Source organism: Peromyscus leucopus, chromosome 5, assembly GCF_004664715.2.
Source record: "Peromyscus leucopus breed LL Stock chromosome 5, UCI_PerLeu_2.1, whole genome shotgun sequence".
Lineage (NCBI taxonomy): Eukaryota > Metazoa > Chordata > Mammalia > Rodentia > Cricetidae > Peromyscus > Peromyscus leucopus.
The window spans coordinates 142,640,741-142,655,264 of record NC_051067.1 but is presented as its reverse complement, the minus strand read 5'-3'; the positions used below and the strand labels follow the sequence as shown (position 1 = coordinate 142,655,264).

The 14,524-nt window shown below is 42.1% G+C and overlaps 1 protein-coding gene across 1 annotated transcript in view; it reads left to right on the top strand.

Moving 5' to 3' along the window:
* Lactb2 (lactamase beta 2) overlaps positions 1-14,524 on the top strand; it is a 28,560-nt gene extending 14,036 nt beyond the window's left edge. The window contains exons 4-7 of the mRNA XM_028864596.2: positions 5,880-6,058; positions 9,730-9,878; positions 13,657-13,738; positions 14,222-14,524. Coding sequence (XP_028720429.1) covers positions 5,880-6,058; positions 9,730-9,878; positions 13,657-13,738; positions 14,222-14,265 — 454 coding nt within the window. The 3' untranslated portion in view covers positions 14,266-14,524. The remainder of the gene's footprint in view (positions 1-5,879; positions 6,059-9,729; positions 9,879-13,656; positions 13,739-14,221) is intronic.

Here is a 14,524-nt window from a genome sequence, read left to right as displayed (position 1 = left end):
TCTGCACTCGGCTTTCAAAGTCCCTACACTTAGCTCAGTATAAAAGTATATACAGCAAGTATAAAAGAACATAAAGAAGATATCATGCAGGAGGTTTCATGGGCCAAGGCTTCTGGTACATTTGCTATAAATTCAGGCATGTCCCGCACATGATCGTAGAGATGCAGGGACATGAACACCATGCCCAAGAGAAAGAAGAAATAGGATTGGTAGTTGGCTAGTCTTCCTCTTTCCCAGGCATATACCGGGTTGATCTTTGTGTCCTCTGTCCCTGGCACATAGAAGGCACTGAGTAGTCTAAGAACAGTGTCTTTAAATAGGCAAGTGGGTGTGCAGTTGATGTGACAGGGGAAATGAAGCCGAGAGGAGCCACTGTACTCTTCCAAACCAGTGTCCCCTCTTAGCCAAGGTACCGTCATTTTTACAATCACGGGTATCATTTATCTCCCAGCTAGTTTGGGGTGGGTTTCTTAAAATCCTCTAGTTAACACACACACACACACATACACACACATGCACACGCACACACACACGATGAACTCAGTACCTTGTACTTGCCAAGGGTCTAAAAGGCTCTGGTTCCAATTCCTAGTGCTGCAGGAAAAGAAAATACAGAACAGATAGACAGGTGCTTGACTGGATTTTCTCATAATAACAACTTTTCCATTGCTGTGACCAAACCCTATGGCCAAGGCTGGTTTATAAAGGAAAACGCATAATTGGGCTTACAGTTTCAGAGGGCAAGGCAGAGGTATGAAGGCAGGAAGAGCTGAGACTGCACCCTGATCTGCAAACGGGAACAGAACGGGCTCTACCATGTCCCCAACAGGTGGTTTTGTTGTTTTTTGTTTTCCAAGACAGGATTTCTCTGGGTAGCCCTGAACTGTCCTGGAACTTGCTCCTTATACCAGGCTGGCCTCAAACTTAGAGATCCGTCTTCCTCTGCCTCCCAAGTGCTGGGATTAAAGGTGTGCACTACCATGCCTAGCTTAAATTTTTAAAAGCCTTCATAGTTTCAGTATTTAATATTAAGGTCGGTTAATTTTTATTTTTTGGCAAATGGTGAACTCCAACTTACAGTTATTTCACTTCTTTTTTTAATTAAGAAATGCTTTTATTCAATTTACATACCAATCGCAGATCCCCCTCTTCCTTCCTCCCACCCCTTCAACCCTCCCCCTCCACAACTCATCCCCCCATTCCCTCCTCCCTGTCTGTCTGTCCTGTATTTGTTTTAGAGGGCTTGAGGCTACAAAGCAGGACCCTGTCAGAAAAGAAAGATGGGAGGGAGGGAGGGTATGAGTGAGTGTGTGTGTGTGTGTGTGTGTGTGAGGGAGGGAGGGAGTGTGTGTGTGAAGGAGTGTGTGTGTGTGTGAGGGAGTGTGTGAGTGTGAGGGAGTGTGTGAGTGAGTGTGAGGGAGGGAGGAAGTGAGTGAGGGAGTAAATATGTGAGTGAGTGTGTGAGTGAATGAGTGTGAATGAGTGAGTTTGTTTATGGATACAGATTAGATTCTAAGTTGAAATTGTTTCATTTTGTGGGCAAGATTTCATTTTCTTCTCCATTTTGATAAATACAGGCCCTTCTGAATCCTGAGATTTCTCATTATCTGTTGTTCTGTGTATTGTGGGGGATTATTCCTTCTTAGCCCTCTTTTCCTGAGATTTCACAGTTAAGTGCTTTTGTGAGTTTGTAGTTCTAGGTCCTGATAAGGAGAAAACTACCTTTGTTAATGTAGACAGACTTGAATTGAAAGGGGTCCATGGAAATAGGTGCAGGGACATTACCGTGGGGTCTCACTGTGGAATAGCGGGACTGAGCTGCACCCCAGCTCTGCAAGGGCAAATGGGGAGCGAGTTAAGGATGAGAGCATGGGAACTATCTAAGAAGTAACCAGTCATAAGGTGCTTCTGGTATTGACAGCAGAGCACTTCCCGATCTGACTACTCAGATCAGCCGCCTCCAGGACAGAGAGGGAAACTCAGTGTCAGGTCAGCACAGGAGAGCAGCGTGTCCTCTGTCTTCTTAGGGCCTTGTCAAGGTTGGAAAATAGTGTCGACGGGCAGAATGACAGGGGAAAAATTAAAGCTATGTCTTTATGAGACACTGGAGTGTTCGGAAATAAAGACCCAAATTAACAAGGAACACAGCCTATTTTTATGTTCTTCGATGGAGTCAGCAGTCCTAGAGAAGTGAGACTGGACAAGAGGTGGCCTAGGCTTAGGGCACTGCAAGGCCTGTTGGCTGAGACTCTTCTTCAGAAGAGTTCCTCTGTGTCTGAGTATGAGGCTGGGGCCTCAGAGCCAAGTCAAGAAGTCCTTACAGGTTTGAAAACTTAGTCAAAGCAGAGAAGGCATTTGGAGGTCAGAGAAACCGCCCTGCTTTTCCTGTGTCTCTGATGCCCTCTGCTTGGCCCACTCAGGATGCTGGAAGTGCCGTGTTACAGCAGAGTAGACTCTGTAAGGCCTGTCATTGGGAAAAGCTCCTAGGGGGCTGGAGAGGTGGCTCAGAGGTTCAGAGCACCTGCTGCTCTTGCAGGGGACCCAGGTTAGGTTCCCAGCCCCTCATGATGGCTCAGCCACCTGGAACTCAAGTTCAGGGGATCCTACACTTTCTGAACACTGTAGGCACGAGACACACATGGTGCACATATGGATACGAAAGCACAACACTCATCTACATAAAATAAATACGCTTTCGAAAAGAAAAAGGAAAAATTCCCGGGAACCTGACCAAAGTTAGCCATAGGAAGAAATCTTTGTCCAGCTCCAAATAGGACTTTTGTTCTAGAAATTGTTCTTGCAGTTGCTTCTGGTCCATTCTCTCTCCTGTTTTCTTGTTGGTTTCCCAGCCCTCCAGGACTTTCCTCAGAACCGCACTGCGCATCTGCTCCACCCTGTCCTGGTTTCCCTCATCTCCTTCCTCCGGCACCAGGGAGCTGTGTGTCTCCATTTATCACTCTCCGCCCTTGGTGCCCCTTCACACTAAGCTCTTCTGGTTAGCTTGAGGTTCTCTTTTTACCTTGCTGAGGGCTTTACCGTCAGTTTTTGGGTTTTTTTTATCATCAGTTGTAAAAGGTGGTTCTTTGTAGTTTGTTGCTTTTGGACTCCTTTGCTTTTTCTTACCCACTGCATGCCGCGTATGCTAATTATCTTAATTAGCCTCTCCTAGTTCCTGCTTTTCTTCTGCTGAAAACTGAGCCCTGAGAACTGGGAGAAGGGAGAGCTGTAGGCATGAACCTCATGGTGCCTTAATCTAGTAATTTAATGTAGTCTGTTCCCAAGGTAGTAAAATGACTTAGAAAAGGCTTTCTTGAGGTCTTCAGGAAGGGTAAAGACCTCACTGACAGCATTATGTAAACTGATGTAAAAAGGAATCTACCTGTGTTGGAGTTATCTTCATTTTCTTAGCGTATTATCTCCACTTCCATCCATGCCTGGTTTACACTTTTGCAAGATCGAGTCCTTTGTTACAGGCTTAGAGCACTTGCCGAGCAGCTCAAAGTAAGAATGGAACTTGAACATTTGGAAAGTTTCTGTTTTGTTTGAGGTTTGCTTGGGATTTTTAGTGTTAAGGATCGAACCCAGGGCCCCACATGTTCTACCCTGAGCTACAGCCACAGCCTGAATATTTGTTAAGCAGATTTTCAATCTTTTTTATTTTAACCACCTTCCCCCTACTGTCCCCTCTTCTTCCAGATTCCTGACACCCCAAATCCTTAGCTTTCAGGGAATTCTTCGGGCTGATCCGGGCTGTTCTCATCTTCCTCTGTCTGTTTAGGCCTCAGCTTTGCTTCGACTGTTGATTCCTTGTCCTTCACCTCTCACTTTAGCATCTCCAGTCCTGGAGCTGTGCTCTCCCACCCACTCTTCCCATCCCCGTGGGGTAAGGAGACCAGATGCCGCTGTACACTCCACTGTCTTCAGCCAAAACCCCACATTGAGTCCCTAAGCATTAAAGAGAAATACGCAGTTATATTTGCCCTGTCGCCAAATAGTTCATTATTGAGAGTTTTATTTAAAATATTTCAAGACCATAAAAATCAATGTCTAAATCAGACACAAAGGCAATTGAATTAGTTTCTGAAGCTAAATAAAATTAAGTTTGAACTATATTCTTCAGGCATTTATTACTATCTTCTGTGATTCACTCATCTAAAACGCAAAGGTTGCTAGAGCCCACCTCAAAGTAGTATAAGGATTAAATGCACAATACTCACAAGCTCCTGAAGTCAGTGTCTGAGACGTGGAAAGCTATGGATTAAAATGAGATGCCACTAAGAGCTGAGTGCTGGAAACAGACCGTGGAAAAAAGAGGGAGTCCTGCCTGTCAGGAGACTGAATGGTAAACAAGTAAGACTGTGTGACACTTACAGAACAAGTGGAATTCAAGATACACAAGTAAAACGGGAAACCACCATCCCGAGGTCTAAATGTGGCTGAGAAATCAAGAGGTGCTTTGCAGAGCAAACTAGTTAGTCTTTTTGTTTACTGTTGGTATAGATATAAACCTTAATGTGAATATAAATAAAAGCCCTTGCACTATTTATCATGACTTAAAGGTATCATAATCAGTTTTGAAGTTTAAAGGGTTTTTGTTAGCAAATATCGATTATAGACAATAATGGGTTTCATCGTCACATTTTCATTCCTGAATATAATGCATTTTGTATTATTACCCTTTATTATCCTGTCCTCTCTCACTCCCTTCCCACCCTGCTGATCCTCTTCTTCCTCCCAGTTAGTCCCCCTTCTACTCCCACATCATTCTGTGTGTGTGTGTGTGTGTGTGTGTGTGTGTGTGTGTGTGTGTGTGTGTGTACATGTGTGTACGTGCATTTCTACCAATGAATTTGATAAGGATTACTTGCAGGAGCATAGATGAGGGATTATTTAGAGTTTGGGCAACCAAACCAGTGGCTGCACTACCAAAGAAAAGCACACAACAGGTTCTGCATACCCACATTTAGGATTGTTTATGGGTCTTCATCTCATTCAAAGGCCTGTTTATCCTTGTTTCTGTATCACACTGTTCTAAATGTTTTTATGGTTTACACACACTTTCCACATTAATAGGTACCTCATCTTTATTTAATTAGGTTTTTTAATCTGTTTGAGTGTTTTGCCATCTTGCATGTATGTGCACTGCATACATGTTTGGTGCTACAGAGGTCCGGAGGGGTTGTTAGACCCCCTAGAATGAGAGTTACAGATGGTTGTGAGCCACCGTGTGGGTGCTGGGAAGCAAACTTGCATCCCCTGTGAGAGCAACAGTGCTCAGAACTGCTAAGCCGTCTCTCCAGCCTCTACATTTACTTAAAAAATAAGCGGAAACAAATACATTTAAAAAATGTTTCTCTTAAATGTTTATATAAATACTATTAGAGTAAATTTTTATTTTTGAAACATATAGCATTGTGCCACATATTATGTAGCGCACTTAGGTATTTACCTAAAGTATTTAATAATGTATAAAAACAATAAGTAAATGAAAACTTCAAAAACCACTTTTGTTTTTTAATTAGCATAGGAAATTGAAAAGCTATCTTCTTACTAAAAGTTTTATTTCTCAATAATCTTAATTTTTATCTTTTTATATTTTTATGTATTTGAAATTTTTTGTAATCATCTTTTTATAAAAGAAGAAAATGTGTTATTAAATTTGTACTTCTGAATAAGAAAAGTGATCTAGTAATAGGGGATATTTGTCTGTAGTCAGTTTCCCATGAGCACCCGGGGAAAAAGGAGATGATGAGATTGTTGACTCCTTGGTAGCATGTTGATGTCTTGTCTAAAGATAATAGAATTATTTACTCCTCAACATTTTCTCCAAGCCTATGAATTCATACGTGTTATTTTATGACTCATAACTTTTTGACTAGAGTTATATACACTCCTGGCCACACTGATGACCACATGTCTTTACTCCTGGAAGAAGAAAATGCCATATTTTCTGGGGATTGTATCCTAGGAGAAGGAACAACAGTATTTGAAGACCTCTATGATTATATGAACTCTCTACAAGACTTACTAAAAATCAAAGCTGACATTATATATCCAGGTGAGTGATGTTTTTACTCCAGTTATCGGGTAGCACAGCTGTGGGGTTCACTGTGGGGTCTTTCATCGGTCTGTGCATCACTTTTGGTGACAGAATCATACTGGTTTTGCTATGGTAGCTCTAGTATAATTTAAAATCAGATATTATGATTCCATCAGCATTGCTCAGATTTGCTGTGGCTATTTGAGGTCTTTGGTCAATAAATTTGATAACTGTTCTTTCTAGTTGTATGAAGGATTTACCAGAATTTTGATAGGGATTTGCATTGAATCTGTTTATCATTTTGGGTAATAAGGCTCTTTTCACAGTATTAATTCTGCCAATCCAGGAGCATGTATTTGTGTCTCCTTCAGGTTATTTCTACAGTGCTTTATAGTTGCCATTATAGAGAGAGGTCTTTCACATCTTCTGTTTGTTTATTTATTTTCCTTTTTTATGTTCAATTTTGTTTAACTCTTTTCCCTTTTGGTTAGTTTCACTAAGGGTTTGAGAGTCTTATTCTTTAAAAAAAAAATCTCTTGTATTGGTCCTTTATATTCTTTCCATCTCTATTTCATATTCATTACTTTCTTCCCTGAACTGTTATTATTTCTATTTATTTTGACTTTTCTTATTCCAAGACATAAAGGTGCTTTGGTTATTTTGGTTACTTGTTCCAAGTCTCTGGGGGTTTTTTTGTTTTGGTTTTTTGAGACAGGGTTTCTCTGTGTAGTTTTGGTGCCCATCCTGGATCTCGCTCTGTAGACCAGGCTGGCCTCGAACTCACAGAGATCCGCCTGGCTCTGCCTCCACCCAGGTGCTGGGATTAAAGGCATGTGCCACTGACACCCAGCTTCTGGTCATGTTTTTGGGGGATTCTAAATGCCTCTTAACTTGAATGTCCATTTCTTTCCATACATTTGGGGATGTTCTGCTGTAACGTCACTGAATACATTCTCTGTCTTTTATCAGCGACTTAGTTTCTCTTCAGATACACATCCATAGGCGTGGTCTGTCCATCTGCCCCAGAGGTCTGGAGTGTTGTGGCCATGGTTGCTTACTGACATTTGAATGTAACCATGTCGTAACGTCTTCAGTCCTTGATGCTGGCCGGGGCCTTCCCTCCCATAAGAGCTTCCCTTCTTATGTCCAGCAGCCACTGCCCCAGCCTTTATGGCCTGTGCGGCTAAGTAGGCTCTCCCCGGCGCCAGAGGTCCACTAGGTTTTGCACCCAGAGACGGCAGATTTCTAAGCCGGGGTGTGCACACATGTCAGAGTTCCTCGACCGACATGAACATCCGAGGGAACTCAGCAGTCTGCCCGCTAGCATCAGCTCCTCCAAACACTGCCAGGCGCTCAAGCCCCTTGCAGAGGGAAGGCTTCCTTCCGGGAATCCACTGCCGAAACAAAGCAGGCCTGCAAGGGAACGGGAAACGTCTCCATCACTGTTGCTCCTGTTAACTGACTTCTCACAAAAACCACATTTTAGCTGTGGAACTTTGGGTAAGACTTGCCCTCTGTACTTTAACTCACAGTGTTGACATGTCAGGTTTCCATAGCAACTGTAAAATGGTACATTTCCAATCTCCAGAAGAAGAAACCTGTTATATGTCAGATATCACTGCACTGCTTACAATATGAATGTTCCCTCCATCGTAGAAGCTAAAAAGAACCCAGCAAGAGCCCCAGAAGGAAAAGGGGGATTGGCTTGTTTTCTGACTTGCTCCTAACAAACAGCCAGGGGAGGATCTGTCCACACTGGCAGTCTCTCCTGAGTTCTCGGCGCTTAGGAAATCGTGTACCGTGTAGCTGGGCGTGCATATCATCACGGCACAAGAGGAGCAGGCTCCACAGCTGCAGGAAAGCCAAAGGCGCAGCTGCCCAAGGCACCCCAAGCCCGGCCAGAGAGAGGCCGCCTGCAGCCCGGCCAGAGAGAGGCCGCCTGCAGAGGTTCTTAGTGGAGCCAGTGAACCTCACATCTTATTAGCAGGGACGTGTTTTTATGGAAATTATGCTCTGTCGCCATAGTTACCTTACAGTAAAGACTGCTTCCCTGCAGGTACCACGCAGGGGCCTTTATAGCTATGTGCTTACAAAGCCCTGTGAAGTAGGTGCTGGTATCACTGCACCCCTGAAGAAACAGGCTAAGAAGGAAACAGCTGGTTATAAACTAAAGTCCAGTGCTCTTTATGTGATACTGGGTTAGCCTGCATCTGGGTGTTTTGTTCTTGAAGATTTAAAATATCCCTTTTGTGGACTTCTGTACCGTAGAGCAATGTTTAAAGGGCAGGCGAATTTCAGTGTAACTGCATCTGGGTGGTCACAAGTTCTGGATGGCTGCATTTGCTGTAAGATTTTAGTTCTCTTGTGGGCCTCCGACTGCCTTGTATTCACCCTTTTCAGTCTTGTTAGTGGGCTTGCTACAGTGGTTACGACTGTGCCATAGTGGTTAAAAACTGCCGAGTAGGAATCTCAACGCCACCCCTTCTTCCCTGTATAGCTGTAGGCAGGTGCCTTCCCTGTGGATAGTAATAATACCTACCTCATGGGGTCCCTTGTAAGCGCCCCGTACTTCAAGTATGTGGAATAATACTAAGCACCCAGTAAACACTGCATATTACCTACCATTATTGTGGTCACTGTTCTAGTGCATATATTATTGCTAAAATAGATCTTACATTTTAAGGTACATAATATTATATAGTTTTACTTGATATAATTCTCTAAAGGTTTTTGGTATTATGCACAATTTTTTTCTTGCCATCAAAGCTTTATTTTTCCCCAAGCTATCTATAATGTAGTGCTTTTTTATTAACATATATTAGTTTTACATAATAATCAGTTTCCTTATGACCTTTTCATAGGTTTATATAATGTATTTGAGGGGCTGAAGAGAGGCTCAGTGGTCAAGAATGCTTGCTGTGCTTTCAGATGGTAGAAGTTCAGTTCGCATGTCGGGTGGCTCACGGGGGCTTGAAACACCAGCTCCAGGGGAGCAGTGACTCCACCAGCACCCCCCCCAGACATACGCATACCCACAAATAACAGAATACATCTTTAAAAATATTCTTTAACTATATGTCCCTCCACTACATTTCTCGTCCCCTCCCATTCCCGCTGACCCTTTCTCTTCCCAAACCCCTCCCCCTGTTTTCATTGTCTTTGGTAATCCAGTGTCACGGGGGTCGCTTACAGGAGCTTGGGTGACGGATTCTGCAGGATGGACACTGGGGGGTCACCAGCGGCTGCACTGAATAGGAACATGTCTCTTCCTCTCCGGCAGCTGTTAGGAGAGGTGGGAGAGTCTCATGAGATCTCCTCCCCTCACAGAATGGGAATCACTATCAGGAAAAAGGCATTGGAAAAATTAATACAAGTATCTTCTTGTGGGACTGAGAGATAGGTCAGGCACTGGAGTCTTACTGTGCAAGCACGGAGACTGAATTCAGTCCCCAACAGCTAGTGTTCCTGTAGTCCCGGTGCTGGAGAGGCATTCACGAGGCCCACTTCGGAAGGTCCTGTGTACACAGTCTTTAAATCTCATGCCTGGTGTAGCTTTCCAAGCAATGGCTATTTATGTACTCATATGCTTTTCAGTACAGCATATGAATTATTCTTAAATAGAGTGAATTAGCTTTGTACTTAATGTTTTTTATTTGGTTGTAGTAATTTGTATAATTCTTTTAATGCAGGTCATGGCCCAGTAATCCATAATGCTGAAGCTAAAATTCTGGAATATATTTCTCACAGAAATAGCCGAGAAGCACAAATTCTTACATTAATCCGTGAAAACTTTGAAAAATCATTTACACTGACTGAACTTAGGAAAATGATTTACCAGGTGATTTTCTTTCATCTTATCTGTACGTGGCTACTGTTCGCTGGGGTATTATTCAGTAAGCTATATGGTAAGCCTAATATATTCCAGGTGAGCACAAGTCCTTTGATTCTGTAAGTAATGATAACTGTCTTGACTTGAGGCCAGTAGTTTAAGAAAGAAAAATGTCCATAGAGAACAAAATGACCATCCTGAGCCCTCGTTAGACCTTCCTTACTTGACTCACAGGAGAAACTGCTCTGGGTGCTTTAGTAATGACAGATACTGTTGCAGCCATCTTGGTTATCTGGTCACCTCCAGTAAATGACACAGAGTGATCTTCTAAGTAAACAAAAACAAAACAAAACAAAAAAAACCTTAGGATAATGGCCGTGAGAAGTTGTAGCATAACAATGGAAAAATATGCATCAAAAACCATGAATAGAATACTTTCTATAGGGAAGAACAGCACACCCCAGTATGTGGCCTCTGGGTACATCCCTGGAGCACTGTGTGGTAATCAGGTAATGTTACTCAGCGTTTCAACAAGGTTAATATCTGCTATGCAGGTAGAGTACCTTAGTGACTCCGTGTACATGGTTTGGCAGATTGCCTACGTTTTAAAAGTCTGTTACGGTTCACACAGTGGTACACATATGTAGTCTCAGTACTCAGGAAGCAGAGACAGGAGGATTGCAAGTTTAAGGCTAGCCTGGGGTATATAGTGTTGAGTTTATAAAGGTAACCTGGAGATAGTAGCAATTAGTAAAGGACCTTAAACATACCATAGGCATATGCCAAACTGTTAAATCATATTCAGTGTGCCTCATTTCAAAAGAGAATGATGAACAAATGAAAATACCTTTGACTGGGGATGTAGTTCAAGAGTAGAGTGTTAGCCTAGCATATTCAAGCCCTGGGTTAGGATTCCCAGCACGATCAGGAAAAAGTCATTGGAAAAATTAATACAAGTATTTTCTTGTGGGACTGAGAGATAGGTCAGGCACTGGAGTCTTACTGTGCAAGTACAAAGACTGAATTCAGTCCCCAACAGCTAAAGTGTTCCTGTAGTCCCGGTGCTAGGGAGGCAGAGACAGGAGGATTCCTGGAGCTTGTTGCTCAGCGCATCTAGCTGATCAGTCAGCTCCAGGTTCAGTGAGAGACAGACCCCTTCTTTTTTTTAAGGCAGAGAGCAATCGAGGAAAGACCCAGTGTCAACATTAGCTTCAGTGTGTACACATGTGCACGCGCACTCATGCACACACCCAGTGGAAAGGGGCATTGAAACTGTGTGAAAGAGCTCATTACCTCTCTAATCCAGCGTGTAGCCACTCTAACTATACATTAGTACATTGAGGGTCCAACCCCACCCTAATCTAAGTACAGTCAGCAAAACTCTCAGACCGTGTCACAGATGAATCATCAAGTAATTGCTCATGCCTGAGTAAACACTGAGTCTTCATTCAGGAGTATATTCTGTGTATACACAGAAGCATACTCACCATGCCAGTGTGTGAAGAACCTCATGCATTCAGAATGGCATGGGATAGCCTAAAGTGAGTTAGTCATGCCGCATGTATTTGACTTGCCACACGCTAGAGTAGGTGCAGAAATACATACATAACTATGGACCCTTGCCTTGAAGGGTCTAAAGATCACTGAAGACAGACCTATTTCAACAGGTATGGCTCTACTGAACACACTAAACACGTTAGACACTGCACTAAGTTTTATATAAGTTGAGCATCCTTAAACCAAAATACTCTAATACTTCAAAGGCTCCATATGTTGGAGCATTTTGAATACTCAAGTCTTATATTTTTTTCACACAAAACTTGAGGTTCTATACACCACATATTAAGATACAAAAATTAAAATCCGTTTTACCTAGTGAAGATGCAGAGTAATGAGCTTTGTCTAAAGAAGGAGTAAGCATTTCCTAGGCCAGAGTAGACGAGAAAAGAAGTCATTCTAGACAGTGAGGGCAGGTCCAGACACTGGGGATAATGATAAACCGATGTGTTGGGAAACCCACCAAGGAGACCTGTCACAGGAGCACAGACTGCGGCTGTGGGTGGACAGGAAAAGAGCCCAGAAAATGAGGTGGGAAGAGGAGATGTGATCAGATCACAAGAAGACTTCACTGCCAGCTGAAAGTGTCAGAGGTTACCCAGTGACATCTGGGAATGGTCGCTTTCAGATCGTAGGTGGGTAACTTACACGCTGAGATCTAGAAAATCACACTGGTGGACAGTCAGTATGTGGTTCTGGTGCTTAAAGAGAAGAGGAGTTGAAAATTCAGATTTGGTAGTCACCAGTGCTTAGTGTTTGTGTGTGTTAGCTGAGGGAAAATGAAAAGGGAAACTAGTATGGTGTCCCACACCTCTAATCCCAGAACTCAGGAGACTTCGTGAATTTGAGGCCAGCCTTGCAGACAGTAAGTGGCCAGGTTGAACTCTCTCAACAACTCTTTGTAAACATCAATGTTTAAGGTAGTCTAGGGGAGAATATGCAAGAAGACTGTGAATGCTAAGAGAAGTGGGATAAATGCACAAAAAGCAGTCTTCAAAAAAAGAGAAACAAGCCAGTTAACTTCATGTACAGAGAGGGAGACAGACAAATCCAGTGAATTTTGACTGAGATAATTTGATAATCTAGGCAAAATATGTCCAGGGAGCTGAGAAACAGAGTATTCTGGTCTTGTTCCATTGCTGTGATAAATCACTCTGACCGAAAGCCACTTTCGAGAGGATTTATTGATGTATACCTGCAGGTCACAGTTCATCCTCCAGGCAAGTCAGGGCAAGAACTCAAGGTGGGAACCATGGAGGAACCGCTTTAGCTAATTTCTTATTTCATATAACCAGGCCCCACCCGTCTAGGGATGGTACTGCCCACAGTAGGCTGGACCCTTCTAGGTCAACTGATAATCAAGCGCCCTACAGACATGCCATGGACGGTCTGATCTAGGCAGTTCCTCAACGAGGCTCTCCTTTCAGATGTCTGTGGGCTGTGTCAGGATAACAGTTAAAGCTAACTAGGGCAGAGAGAGTGAATTTAGTCAAGAAAATTGACTTTATAATTATAATCATTATTTAAAGAATAAAATAAAATTTCTCTTTATTCAAATGGCATGTCAATATTACATCATTATTTTAACAAGAGTAAAGGAAAACTGTGAGTCATAAGGTACAAAGATATTATCATAATACCTAAGAAAGCGTAAAGCAGATTCAGAACTATTTGAAAACTAAGAATAATTTTTATATTTATTCATTCCTTCATTTATAAATATTAATGAGTTTCTACTGTGTGTCAGTATGCTAAACACTAGGAATTCAGGGGTGAACAAAATAAGACACGGCTATTGTTTTTATGGCATTTGTTCCAGTTTATCTATAGAAATAGCAAAGACCATTTGCAAGGTAAAAATGGTTTGGGTTGGTGTTATATTTTTTTATTTGATTTTGGTTTTTTTGAGGCAGGATCTCATATATGGCAGGCTGGCTTCAAACTCACAATGTAGCCAAGTATGACCTTGAACATCTGACTGTCCTGCCTCCCCCTCGGAGTGCTGAGAATACATGTCCGCCACTCCCCCGTCTATGTGTTCCGGGAATGGGGCCTGGGTTTGTGTGTGGTGGGAAAGCTCTCAGCTGAGCCTCATCCTGACCTGTTCACGCTCAAGTGTACTCCGGTTAAACTTTCCTTTTTCTGGTGTGTGTGTGTGTGTTGTTTTAAAGATTCCAGACAACTGTCTTCTTCAGAAATGAGACTCCCTTTCGTCCCTGTTACCTTTCAGAATGTTCCAGAGAATTTACATAAGATGGCAGAGCATAATCTCCTGCTTCATTTGAAAAAACTAGAGAAAGAAGGAAAAATATGTATGTATTTCTGAATTTTAATGCCTTTACTACTAGCATTTAAACATGTTTGCAGGTGCATGGGTTTCTTTTGAGTTAAAACAGCTATCTGAGCTCTCCCTTAAATATCACATTCATTAGAGAGAGATAAACACAAGGAGTAGGGTCAGATCCTGCCATAGACACTCACAGTTGTGCATCAGGAGGATGGCCTCTTCCAGACGCTAAGATCAGGAAGTGTGGTACACTTGAATACAGGCACAGTTCTATGTGCTAGTGAAAATAGTGACGTCAGAGATAGTCAAGTGTTCTGTAATTATTTCCTTATGGTAGATTAACAATTGTAAAAGCCTTAGTCATATGTTTACATAGAAGAAGAAACTCACATTATAGTCATCAACAAAATTCATTTAAGGAATGTGCACTTTTTCTAATTACAAAATAATTTAAAATCCAGTGGATATACTTAGCTTTTGTTTTTACTTTCTGGTTTTCTTTCTACAGTTTACACCACAGATCCTGACAAGAAATGGAGAGCTGTACTTTAGTTTCCAATGAATGAAGCTCTATCTTGTTTTGCTTTTAGAGCATGGTATGTTTTTTTAGCTATAGATTATTTATAGAGAATATCAAATGTGGAACTTTGAGAATAGCCCTGGATACTTTTCTAAAATATGTAAATTACATTGCACATACGTAGGACAGGTTATTGATCTAACCTGGGCCTTGGAACATTTTACCAAAAGTTCAGAATCTAACACTTTGTCAATTTCCTATGGATTAAGTAAAATGGTTACTTAAAAATAA